The sequence below is a fragment of the Chenopodium album genome, chromosome 13 (assembly GCF_948465745.1).
Source record: "Chenopodium album chromosome 13, dcCheAlbu1.1, whole genome shotgun sequence".
Lineage (NCBI taxonomy): Eukaryota > Viridiplantae > Streptophyta > Magnoliopsida > Caryophyllales > Amaranthaceae > Chenopodium > Chenopodium album.
Genome location: NC_137846.1, coordinates 18,132,942 through 18,147,202, shown reverse-complemented (window position 1 = coordinate 18,147,202; position 14,261 = coordinate 18,132,942). Strand labels below are relative to the sequence as shown.

The window sequence follows — 14,261 nt, the reverse complement described above, 5'->3', positions numbered from 1 at the left end:
GAACAATATGAGAAGAAAGAACAAGGACAAGAAGAGAAGCAAGAAGAAGAAAAAGAGGAGAAGCAAGAAGAAACCAAGGAAGGAGAAAAGGAGGAAAAAGAGATGAACAAGAAAATTGAAGCAAAGGAAGGGTAATCAATGTAACTTAATAATAGGAATATTTAAGACATTGGTTTTGGTTTAGAACATATGTTGGATAATTTAGTAAAACTTTAATATAGAATTAATGGTTTGTGTGTTCTAGTTATATATATTGGTTTTGATTTGGGTTTGTTATTAGTTGAATTTTTTTATTATGGTATATTGTTACAAGTTTGTTTTGTGTGGTTGGTTGTGATTTTTACATAATTAATTAGTTTACAACTTTGGTTATGAACTAGGAATAGAATAACACATACATAATTATTTGGTTATGAAGGTTTTGATGTTTGATTTAGATTAATTATCTTATTTTTATAATGTTCTAAGTATTTCTGATTATGTTCTAAAGTATTTAAGTTTATGTTCTAAAGTATTTCTGATTATGTTCTAAAGTATTTAAGTTTATGTTCTAAAGTATTTCTGATTATGTTCTAAATTACTTGTCCATGTTCTAAAGTAATTTTGATTATGTTTAGACAAAAGAATAAGCTTAAGTTTTTCTTGCGTACAACGAAGAAGAAAGAGGAAAGGAATGAGGACACAGCAAAGACACCAATTCCTCCAAAAAAGACACATAAAGATATTTCTCCTCCAAGCTTCAATTTGTTGTCGCCCTCACCAATAGTTGGTAATTTCAACTTATTTAAAATTTTTTTTTCTTATATGTTTATTGGATATTTATAATATTTAATTTGTATGATATAAATTTCTGATTATGTCAAAGTTGTTTTAATGTTCTAAATTTTTTTGGTTATGTTCTAAATTAATTATGTAAATTTGTTAATTGTGAATTTTTTGAATCAAGATCATCCACCTACATTGAATGAAGAAAAAGAGGACAACAAAACCAAAAAAGAAAAAAAGAAGAACGATGAAGGAAAGAACAACAAAGAGAATAAGCAACGGTAATTATTTTGAAAACATTAGAAATTAGGTTTAGGCTATGACGGTTGTTTGGTTATTATTTGATTTTAGTTTTTGATTTTTTTTTTAAATCAATTGAATAGGAAGAAAGAAGAAAAACAAGAAGAAGAAGAAGAAGAAGAAACAAGGAAAAAAAGAGGAAAGGATAAACTTCCAATGTACTTGCGTTCGCCTTTTATGGTTAATCATGAAAAACTCTTCAACAATGTAGATCATAAAATGATAGCTGAGTATGCTTTTGCTCAAGGAGATAATGTGTAAGATTTCATCAATCTATATTTATATTCTTATAATAAAAGTATGTGATTATGTTATAAAATATATACTTATGTTCTAAACATTGTATTTATGTTCTAAGGTAGATGCTTATGTTCTAAAGTACATGTTTGAAACTATATGCACATGCCCTAAATTTGATATTTATATTCTAAAGTATTTGTTCAAAGCTATAAATTATGTTATTATTTACAAGTTTAATTCTAAATTATATATTTTTTCTAAGTAAATGTTCTAAATGTTACAAGCTTATGTTCTAAAGTACTATGCTTATGTTCTAAAATTCTATGTTTATGTTTAAAATTATGTGCTTATGTTCTAAAGTATTATGCTTATGTTCAAAATTATGTTTTGATTTAATATAGTTTATGTTCTAAAGTATTTCTGGTTATGTTCTAAATTACTTTTCCATGTTCTAAAATTTAGTTCTAAAGTACTATGCTTATGTTTAAAAGTATTATATTTAAGTTCAAAATTACGTGCTTATGTTCTAAAGTATTATGCTTATATTCAAAATGCTGTTTTGATTTAATATAGTTTTTGTTTTCATTTTAGGGAAGTTTTGTATGCAGACAAAGCGGCAATGGCTATTAGGAGAGATGAGATGGATAGTCTTTCAGGAAATAGTCACATGTTCAACAACATTGCAGATGCTTTTGTTTTCAAAACAAAAGGCGTGGTGTAGACAAGAGGAGTAGATTTTTTTTCTCTACTGAATGCTATGTATGTTCTAAGTATCTTACCACATAGATTATACAAGACATATAAGATTAGTTTTTTGTGGTTTTATTTGGTTAAGAAGGTTTTGGTGTTGAGAATTGACTTAGTTAATTATTTTTTTTTAAGTAATTTTGGTTATGTTCTAAAGGTTTTTTTTTTTATTTTGTTTTTTAAAGGTTTTGGTGTAGAGTTTTGACTTGGTTAACTATTATTTTCTTATCATGCTATAAAGAAATTTTAAGTTCTATTTATTTCTAATGATATTCTAACTTATATGTCTATTTTCTAAATTAATTCTGATTATATTCTAATTTACATATCAATGTTCTAAAGTATTTCTAATGATGTTTTAAAATAGTTCTGATTGAGTTCTAAATCACATGTCAATGTTATAAAGTATCTCTAATTATGTTCTAATTATATGTCAATGTTGTAATTACTTAAGTTTTAATTTCTTTTTTTTTTATCAGCTCATTCTTTGCACTGAAAAATACATCAAAAATACAGAAAGTTTGGAAGATAGAAAGAAAGCTTTGTTTCATCAAATGAGAAACGAAATGACAAATGCCGAAGTAACAACATTTAACAACTTTCAATTGGTAACATATTTTTTTTTTCTTTTTATTGTGTTCTATTTATTTTTATTTATGTTTTAAAGTATCTGACCATGTTCTAAACACATGTTTGTTTATTTTCTAAAGTATCTGATTATGTTTTAAACGTAGGTTTTCTTTCCGGCTGTTTTACCGGATCACTATTATTTGTTGTGCTTCAACTTTTTGGAAGGAACTCTCGATGTCATTGATAATAGAATTCTTCCAGCAAATTTTTCAGTTGAAGATAAATATGGAGATGACTTTACAAAGATGGTAAAGTTTAGAGTTTTGACTTGGTTAATTATCATTTTCTTATTATACTATAAAGAAATTTTGAAACATTTGGAACATTAATATCATTTGGAACATTAACCTAATTTTAAGTTATTCTGATTATGTTCTAATGTACATATCTATGTTCTAAATTACTTGTCTACGTTCTAAAGTAATTCTGATTATGTTCTAAGTTACATGTCTATTTTCTAAAGTATTTCTAATGATGTTCTAAATTATATATCTATGTTCTAAAGTAATTCTAATTGAGTTCTAAATTACATGTCAATGTTCTAAAGTATTTCTAATTATGTTCTAAATTACATGTCTATGTTCTAATTCTAATTATGTTCTAATTATATTATTAATTTTTTAGTTGAAGGCATTTGGTGAATTCTATGAAGAAACTGATAACAAGAGTTCCATTATCTCCACTTATGAAACAAGAAATGTTGAGATGAAATGGAAGAGCAATGCAAACAAATATGATTGTGGAGTATTTCTGTTGAAGCACATGGAAACCTATGAAGGCCAATGTCAAAAACAATGGAATTCGGGGCTAGAGAAGGACAATGTAAGTGTAGAACAAGACTTATATGATTAGGTTCTAATTACATGTCAATGTTCTAAAGTAATTCTGATTATGTTCTAAATTACATGTTTATGTTTTAAATTACATGTCTATGTTCTAAATTACATGTATATGTTCTAAAGTCAATCAGATTATGTTACAAATTACATATCTATGTTCAAAAGTATTTTTTATTTTTTTTTTAATAGCATGTTCAAAAGTATTTTTGATTATGTTGTAAATTACATGTTAATGTTGAATCTGACACTCATCATTCTCTTGTCACTATTTGGAACATGTGTATCATTTGGAACATTGATATCATTTGGAACATTAACCTAATTTTAAGTTAATCTAATTACGTTCTAATGTACATATCTATGTTCTAAATTACTTGTCTATGTTATAAAGTAATTCTGATTATGTTGTAAGTTAAATGTCTATGTTCTAAAGTCAATCTGATTATGTTCTAAATTAAACGGGGATGTTCTAAATTATTTTTGATTATATTCTAAATTATGTGTGTATGTTTCTAGATGTGTGTATTTTAATTTTAATTTAATTTAATTTAATTTTTTAATTTTTTATTTTTTTTAACAGTTTGAGCAAATGAAAAGGTTACGAGTGGAGTATTGTGGGAAGATTATAACATCAGAAGTAAATGAAGAACGGAAAAGAGTGATGAAGATGGCTAGAAAGTGGTCAAAGATCAACAAATATTGATATATGATTGTGTAAATCTCAAGTATTTCTAATTATGTTCTAATTTATTTTTATAATGTTCAAAAATATTTCTAATTATGTTCTAGTTTAAAATGCAGTCAGAAAGTTAATACTATCTTTGGTTATTGTTACTTGCAAAATTTGCCAAAAATAAATGGTTCACATTACTCGCAAAAAATTGTTTTCTCTCCTCCTCATCCAACCCCATTCTCATGGGAAATTCCGTTGTTGTGGTTGGTGGGTTCAAATCGGTTGGTTTGTCGGTGGTTTGTGGATCGATCTACAGGTTTTTGGTTGGTTTATGTGTTAATTGAGGTTGCTAGGGTAAGTGAGGGTAAATTGCAATAGTGGTGGTGGTGCTGGTGGTGGTGGTGGATGGTTTCTATTTTTCTATTGGTGGTGATGGGTGGTTTCAATATACTTGCTAGTGGTGGGTTGGCTTAATAGTTAACTATTTACCTTTATTTTTCAATAATCATGCTTAAGATCTTAGTTACAGCAATACCCATTTTTGTTTCGAGTGGAGTTTGGTGGTGATAGAAGTCATGGTTTTTACAAAAAGGAAACAAATAAAAAAAATAAGATTTATAACATAATCATGTTCTAATATAATTGTAAACATAAGAATATGGAGAATAATTGGACAAAAAATAATATGCTATTATGTTCTCAATATAATAAAAATAATACAATAAAAATATAAAAAAAATTTACACAATTTTTTCCATGTGTAAGTAAATGAGATTATTTCCTAAAAATAAAATATCCCAAGCGGTTGTACTAATAGCATATCCATCAACCTGAAAAAAAAAAATAATTAGAACATAAACACATTACTATATATGATAAATTTTAGAACATATTTGATGCATTTATTAAATTAAAAAGTCAAAGTATTTATATAATAATAATAATTTTAATTTATTACTAATTAGAACATAAGAAAATTAAAAAATGTTTACTTACAATATCACTTGTCTTTCCCTGGACAATTACGACTATCATGATGGCCAAGCTCTCCACATGCTCTACATAATCTTTTCTTCTTTTGACTTTGTTCAACGACCTTTTCCTCTGACACTCTTCATTCTCTTGTCACTATTTGGAACATGGGTATCATTTGGAACATTGATATCATTTGGAACATTAACTTGATTTGGAACATTAACCTGATTTGGAACATGAACCCCCGTACCTTTGTTTTTTGAAATTTTAGGAGGTTTTATCAAAACTTCAGAAGGTAAACTTGCTCCAATAAGCATTTCAATGTCTTTAACTTTGCTAGAAACATTGTTGCTTCCATTTGTTGTTTTCTTCTGTTCCAAATCTATCCTCATGGCTTGAAGTTTTTTGACAAGATCACTAAGAACATCTTCATTGTTTTGCACTAAACTCACACAAGCATGAATTTCATACCACAAATCATTTAATAGCATCTTCTTATATACTGCATTAAGACATTCCTCCAACATATTACCTTCTAAATAAAAAATGGGCTTCTTATAAGCCATTGTACAGTATCTATTTAGAACGTAGGTCTTGGGAATTTTTTCTAACATCCTTGCCTTCCACACCTAAATCATATGCCTACAAGGCACACCATCACGTTCAAATTTTTTACAAAAACACTTGGTATCTAAGGTAGTTGGATCAAAAACAACATCAAAAGTCCTCCTCCTAGATCCTTCCCTTAGTGCAAAAATGTAAATCTCATTGTCCTTCTTCATCTCCTCAACACCACAATTAAAACATTCAATTTCAAGCTCATATTGAAATTCATAGAAAATGGTTGTTGTAAACAACTCTGAAGCATCTTTCTCTAAAGGAATTGGAGTCTTGCATTTCGGACGCTTATTCTTCGAATCATTATCCATTTTATTTTAAGTGTGCCTTTGAGCATCCAATGCACATTCAAACCTACAGAAAATAGAAATTAACTTTAGAATATAGAAGATAACTTTAGAACATAAAGTGAATTACATTAGAACATTTTAAAATAATACACATGACATGCTTATTATGATCTAAATACTATTAAAACATTAAACAAAAACTTTTCAACATGTAAGACAAAATTTAGAACATAAAAAAGAATTATAAAATAAATAGTAAAACTATAAAACATAAAAAGAAAATTTAGAGCATAGAAGAAAAACTTTTGAACATAGAGAGTAACTTTAGAACATATTTAAACAACTACATATTACCTCATGTAAGAACTCAATCAAAGTGAGATGGGAATTTGTGAACATAGTGAAAAAATTATTTTCACTTTCTGATCTAGATGTGGTCCTCATGATGCCACCCAAAAATAAATCTCTGAAATACGCTGGAATCCACATATCACGTATGTTGTACATGTGTGCCAACCATTCATGATCGTTCAAATTGAATTCTGAAATAACTTTGTTCCACTTTTCTTCAAATTCTGCCGGCTCAATCTCTAAATGCCAAACACATGCACAAATTTTTTTCAAAAAATCAGTGTCTTGGGCAATTGCCCGACCTACTTTTTCAGGCACCTTTTTCATAATATGCCACATACAAAACCTATGTTCTGTAGTTTGAAAAACATTACGAATAGCAACATTTATTGCAGGGTCTTAATCGGTAATCAAACACACAGGCTCGTTATTTCCTATTGCTTTAAGAAAAGTTTTGAAAACCCATTCAAAAGATATCTTCATGAGCTACAAAAGAAGCCGCAAAAGTAACACATTTTTTATGATGATCAACACCAGTAAATGGACCAAAGATCATATTATATCTGTAACATACACAAATTATATATGCAGAAAATATTAGAACATGAGGGTAAACTTTAGAACATAGAGGTAAATTGTAGAACATAAAGGTATACATTAGAACATTAAGGATAAACTTTAGAGCACATAATTTATTTTAGTTATTAAACTTGCCAATAATATAGTTGTCTTAAAACATAATGAATTACCTAAAACATAAACAATAAACTTAGAATATAGAATGAAGCTTTAAAACTTAATAAGTAAACTTTAGAACATAAAGACATAATGTTTAGAGCACAAAATATAATGTTTAGAAAATCAAAACATGATGGATATTAGTTTATAAGACAAGGCATAAAGTGTAAAACACAAAAGCATAATGTTTAATACATGAAATATCACTAATCTATGTTTAGAACATCAGCAATCTATGTTTAGAACATCATACATAGTTTAGAACATAAAAAATATATGTTTAGAACATCAAAACATGATAGATATTTGTTTAGGAACATAAAGAAATCTACATTTAGAACATCACCTGTTTGTTTTAAATGTGGTATCAAAAGAAACCATATCACCAAAAAGTGCATAATTTTTTCGACAAATAGGATCAGCCCATAAAGCTCTACAAAGTCTACCTTCTTCATCAACATTATAGTAAAAAAAATGCACTCCAGAGCAATTTCTTATTTTGAAAATTATCCACAAACATTTGGGCATCTGATCCAGCAATATAAGCCTTCAAATCTCTATAAAAAATTTTGAAATCTTGTTTAGATGCACCAACATTATCATGTGATCCAGCTAATTCTTTCATCATAGTATAAGACCTTACAGGACCAACATTTACCTGTTTACAAAAAAAAAAGTAAAAAAAGAAAGAAAAAATTACTATGATTAAGAATCAACTTTAGAACATAGTAAATCATAACAAAGAAAAAAAAATATTTAGCACATAAAAATAAATCACCTTTGAATTATCAACAATCAACTTTTTATGCATAATATGCATTTTTCTATTATCCTTCTGAAATTTTGCACAACTCGGAGTATATAAAGGATGATTATGTTCTTCTTTGAAATGACTAACAACATACTTTCCGGCATCATATCTCATACATATGTGAGCATTACATCCTACACGAATGACTAAACATTTCCTAGTAATACGAACTTTTTCTTCTTTATCAACGATTTGTTGAGCAATAGGTTTTTTTGTTGCCCTAAAACCTTCCTTATTGCAAACTCCATATTGAAAAGCAATTATAGCATTGTTATTCTTCTTCCTTGAAGTAGTAGATTTCCTAGAAGTAAACCCAGCGGCATTTGCATATGATTTGTAAAAACTAAGACCCTCTTCGGGGTCTTTGAATATCATCCCCAAACGGGGTTTTAACTCCTCGGGAACACTTGGAATCCATTCCTTAGTGGTACCACCAGGGCTAAATGATCCAACTACCTCAGGAGTACGATAAATAACACCAACTGCATTAGAACATAAAAAGTAAAATTTAAAACTAGAAGGTAAACTTTAGAACTTACAATAAAAGTCATAGAATATGAAAAAAATATTAGAACATAAAAATAAACTTTAAAACATAAAGAGAAAGAGAAACATACATAGAAAACTTTACAACATACAGATAAAGTTTAGAACATTAAGAATAAAACTTTAGAACATAGTGAATTACTTTATAACATACATAATAAAATTTAGAATAAGGTGAAAAAATTTAGAACATAATGAATTACTTTAGAACATAACCAGGAAAAATTTTGAACATTAAAACAACTTTTGAACATAATCAACAAATTCACAAAAATTACTTTAAAACATGTAAGTAAAGTTTAGAACATGCAAGTAAATTGAAATAGAATAAAGTGGAAAAATTTAGAACATAATGAATTACTTTAGAACATATCCAGAAATAATTTAGAACATTAAAACAACTTTTGAACATAATCCACAAATTCACAAAATTACTTTATGCAACTAAGTAAAGTTTAGAACATGTAAGTAAATTGAAATTAAAGTATTAAAACAATGAAAATTACCTGAATGAGTAACAGTGGAAGAAGGAGAATTATCTTCAACATCATCTAAATCCATGAATATGCAAAAACCTAATTATCAAAAATACAAATTGTAGCAAAAATACAATCTGAAATTAAAATCCAATAAAATTCAAGCAAATAGAAAAACTAAAGCAAGAAAAAAAATCTGGAAAAAAAAAAATTGAAAATGAAAACGAAAACTGGAAAAAAAAAATCGAAAAAAAAAGAAAAAAAAAAGAGAAAAAAAATCGAAAAATAACAACTTGAAATCGAAAAAAAAACTGGAAAAAAAACGAAAAATAAAAAACTTGAAAATAAAAAATCAAAAAATAAAATCGAAAAATTAAAAATCAAAAAAAAACTGGAAAATTGCAAAAAAAAAATGGAAAATCAAAAAATAAAATCTGGAAAATAGATTAAAAAAAAAAAAAAAAAAAAAAAAAAAAAAATGGAAAAAAGAAGAGAAAAAAATCGCAAAAAAAAAAAACAATAAATCACAAAACAAAATCAGCATAATCGAACCAAAAAAATCAAAAAAATCGCAAAAAAAAAAGCACAAAAATCTAATGAAAAATCAAACAAAAAATCTAGAAATACATCAAAGCAATCAAGTAATAAAATTAAATCAGAATTTTTTAACAATTGATAAAATTACCAAGTAATTTTCGTTGATGTAGAGGAGAGAGAAAGTGTTGAGAGAGAGAGAGAATAGCCTTAAAAAAAAAGAGTATTTTGTTAAAAGTGTAAAAAAATTTTTTTAAAGAATTACAGAAATACCATTACTAAAGGAGTATTTTAGATGGTTAGATTAAAACCAATGAACGGCTGAGATGGGTCCTTATATAGAGAAGAGTTCTTACATGAGTCTTCCTCCATATATATATATATATATATATATATATATATATATATATATATTAACAACCTACAATTGGTTTCACAAAAAATAAATAACAACGTAGATACAAATTTTTGTACTACCTCCGCTTATTATTATGCGCAACTTTTACTATTTTTGTTCGCTACATATTATGTGCAACTTTCTATATTCCTTCTATTTTTAGTAAACAAAAACCATAGAAATTACATATTTACCCTTACTTAAAACGAAATTTTCACCATATACTACTGAGTTTTTACTTAATTCACCATATACCACCAAAAACTTTCTAATTCACCATGTACCACTGAGTTCCCGTGCAATACCACAAAATACATTTTTTGATAACTGCCGTTGCCGTTTGGGGTATTTTACTAATTCACCATATACTCATGTTTATAAAGTTATTTCACCAGATACCATTAAATTAAAAGATATTTCACCATATACCTAGAATTTTCAACAGCTATTTTAATTGTTGCATCTACTATTTTTTGCTACTACACTACTCTTCTCTTGAGCTCCTTCAACATGCTCTCATCTCCATGACATTGTGTGTCTATGCTTCCCCTGCTTTGAAATTCATAACCCGAAAGGACATTTTGCTCAGCATTACCCTTGCACCATCGAAATTTCTCTCATCTATCACACTTATAGTACAACTTTTATGGATATTTTGCTGAATCACAGCTTCTTATTGCAAATTTCTTCCCACATGTACAAGCTTTGTTTGGCATTCTTATGTATGCATATTCGTAAGATGACGATGATGATTTCGAGTGTGTTGACATCCTTGCAAATGCTTTTAGAAGGGTGAAGTGCTGCTTCAATCCCTCAAGTATTATGTTTATATACATAAACTATCCGTTATAACAGTCAACGACTAATTTTTTTGTTTTTAAAATAACAGTTGAAATTTCTGGGTATATAGTGAAATATATTTTAATTTAATGGTATATGGTGAAATAACTTTATAAACATGGGTATATGATGAATTAGTAAAATACCCCAGACGGCAAGCTAACGGCAGTTACCAAAAAAGGGATTTTGTGGTATTGCACAGGAACTCAATGGTATATGGTGAATTAGAAAGTTTTTGGTGGTATATGGTGAATTAAGTTAAAACTCAGTGGTATATGGTGAAAAGACCGTACTTAAAAAATCAGAATTTGTAAATTTTACCCTTATTTTATTTTAAATACATTAACCTAAAACTAATCAAATTACCCTAATCTAATTACTCCCTCCATTTATTTTCCCATTTTCCCCTAACTACTCTCATTTACTCAATATCCCAACCACCCAAAATTAATTGTGATGGTTTTGTTTCTTTATTTCTTCTGGAGAAATTTCCAGATGAACCCTAGTTCTTCGTTTTCCTCTTTCTCTCTCCTCTTCATACCCAGTTTTCTCCATTCTCTCTCTTCAGATCTGAGTTTCAAACATCAGATCATTCACAAATCGAGTCCCCAATCATCATGGTTAACCTAGAACCACTCCACGACGCTTTCATTGCCACTGACGACATTGGTGAGGGTAATTTGATCCTCTCCCTCATTCAATCGATTGAGACCCATTCTCCTTTTCCTCGCCAATTCTACGAGTTAGGTGAGGCTATTCCATACTGTTCTTCAACCACCTACAAGGCTTTAGGCCAGGTTCTTTAAAATATGGAGGAGGAGGAACGCCTTACTAGGGCTAAAGGTCAGGGGGAGTCCCGTGGCAAGAAATCCCTGGATTTCACTGATGTTGCTGTAGCTGTGGTCCCTGAAGTTGGTGAGGGGAGCTCTGTACCTACCAAGAATCCCAGATTTAAGAGGGCTAGGCCACCAACCAAGATCCGAACTAAAAGGAAGGCAGCTATGGTGGATCTTTGACGGAGAGGGGGTTGCCAGATCAGGAGTTGATTGTGGTTTCCTCTGACATCGAGCCTGAGAAGGAGGGTTCATCACCTCCTTCAAACAAGGCTGGTTCTTGTCTCCCTCCACTTGACGTTGATGAAATTCAGGGCTCTAGTTTGAAGCAATATGTGAGGAGGATGAACCCTAAGGTTCAACCTTCTGAGTGACTGCTTGCGTAACGAACCCTAAACCTAACTTGTTTAATTTTACCTTTGAGTCCCTTTGATTTAGTAGCTTTGGTTTGACCCTTTGGATTGTTTCGCATTGTTTGTTAATTTTTATTGTTTTGGCTTGTTGGATGTGTTGGTTAGATCTATTGCCTTGTTGGCTGTGTTGTTGGTTTGAGGTCTGATGTGTTGGGTTCATAGTTTATGTTGGCTTGTTGGTTTATGTTGGGTTCTTGGTTTATGCTCCCCTGTTTCCTTTCTAGTTTATGTTGGGTTCTTGGTTTATGCTTCCCTGTTGCCTTATTGGTTTATTTTTACTTGATGTATGCTATGATTACTATGAGTCCTAAGCTTTGAATGTGTACCATGATTGTTGTTTACTGGTGGATCTATCTTGATTGTGGGTTGCTGTAATACATTGCTAGTTGGTGTTGGTATACATTGTTGTATTTTACTAATACCCGTATCTTGCTGTGGGTGATTAATTTTGGCATCTATGATTGTCTGATGTTGGATGTTGTTGACCCTTTAAGCTGTATGTTGTTTGTTTAATGACTGATGACACTTTTGGGAGTTTAATTGATGAATGATGAGACTATTATGTGCTTTGTCTTGTTGACATTGGTTGTTGGTTGTTCTAGTGTTCACAATGATCATTGAAGTAGAGAACAGTGTCAGTCCATTTACAATGTTTGGATTTGTTCATATAGGAGTCCCTATGTTTTAGATATTAACACCCCCCTATACTAAGTCCCCCAATTTTTTTGTTTTTGATTGAAGGGGTGTTACCTAATCCAAATGATGAAGGGACTTCATTGAATTACACTTCAGACAAGTGTTTTGCTCCAACAATCCTATTAAAGGGGTTGTTGTTGAGGTAACCTTGTGTTGAAGTATTGTATTCAACAATCATGCACTCTTCTGATGGATTCATCTTCCATAAATTGTTCAATAATTATGATTTCATTCCATTCAAAATGTGGCTATAAGAATAACCTAACTTGTTAAGCAAAAGTTACATCTGACTGCCTTAAATGTATGAATCATCCTAATACACAAAATACACCTAACCACCTATTCAATTAGATTGAAAAAAAAAAAAAAAAAAAAAAAAAAAAAAAAAAAAAAAAAAAACATTTGACAAGTAAGTGGTTATGTGTGGCAGTCAATGTTGTTGTTATAATTTACCTTGCATTTTGCCCTAGTCTGCATCTACCTCCATGTCTTCTTCTACATCATGGTTGCCTTGAGTTGCTGACCTAAAAATAGTGTTTGGGTAATCAACAGCCTCCAACACAACTTGCTTTTGTACCTCTACTTGATCTGGCAGAATACCAAGATTTTTCAGTTTCTTTTTGTTCATGTGTGGAATTTTGTACTTGTTCCCTCCTTGTGTCCTTAGAATTTAATCATGCATCTTTGCAATGTAACCCAAATGTACTTGTTCACTTCTGGATTGAATGCGTCATAAGACTATATGACTTTGGCAACTAGTTCATCTAGGTTTTCAGGGAAAGATTGATATTACAAAGATTGAATTGACCTAAACAAACCTAAGTCCAACACATTCATCCAACACATTCAAATCAGGTGACTATGGTGGTTGGAATACAAACTGAATATTGAACCCATTTATTGTTGTTTCTGCAATGAACTCCTCATCTCTTGGTATTTGATGGGGCCTTGCATTGTCCCATTGAATGACCACATTTTTTGATAGACTTTCTAGCCACTTAGATACAATTGTTGGTATGACCTTGTTGAGTAACATCTCTCTGATGACATCTCTGTTGACATTTTGAAGTGCCTTTGTTCCAATGTGTCTGCTACTTTATTCTTGCTTGATTTCTTAGCTCTCTCTTTGACTGTGAATGGGAATATTCCATACTTTCCATCACGTAGTAATTCCCCATTTGTGCCATACAATGGCTTTCCAATGATTGCCATGAACATTGCCTTTAGCTTGAATTTTCTAGACTGATGTGCCATGTATGGGTCTTCTTCACTAGGCAGGAGATAAAATCTCCTCTTATCAGGGTTGAGGTAGAACCATTTCTCATCTATGTGTATGACATGGTGCATGTCATCAACTGTGGGGTCCTCATTTTGTGATACTGGGTTTATATGGGACAGACCCCATTTCATTCTTGCAACTTTGTGATCTGAGGTCAATGTTGGCTTGTTACTTGTTGTGTGTGTCCTAATCCTTCCCTTTTTCTTCAAATTATGAAGTGCCACATGTGAAATCTTCATTACAGCGTCATAACTTCTCTCTATCTGCCTT

The 14,261-nt window shown here is 29.9% G+C and overlaps 1 protein-coding gene across 1 annotated transcript; it reads right to left on the bottom strand.

Annotated features, from left to right (window-relative positions):
• Window positions 1–5,282: 5,282 nt before the first annotated feature.
• On the bottom strand, window positions 5,283–6,098 carry LOC145575330 (uncharacterized). The gene is made up of 2 exons (XM_081633214.1): window positions 5,825–6,098; window positions 5,283–5,704 (listed from the first exon to the last, which is right to left on the bottom strand). Exons 1-2 carry the CDS (start codon window positions 6,096–6,098, stop codon window positions 5,283–5,285), a joined length of 696 nt encoding a protein of 231 aa, XP_081489340.1.
• Between the last annotated feature and the right edge of the window lie 8,163 nt (window positions 6,099–14,261).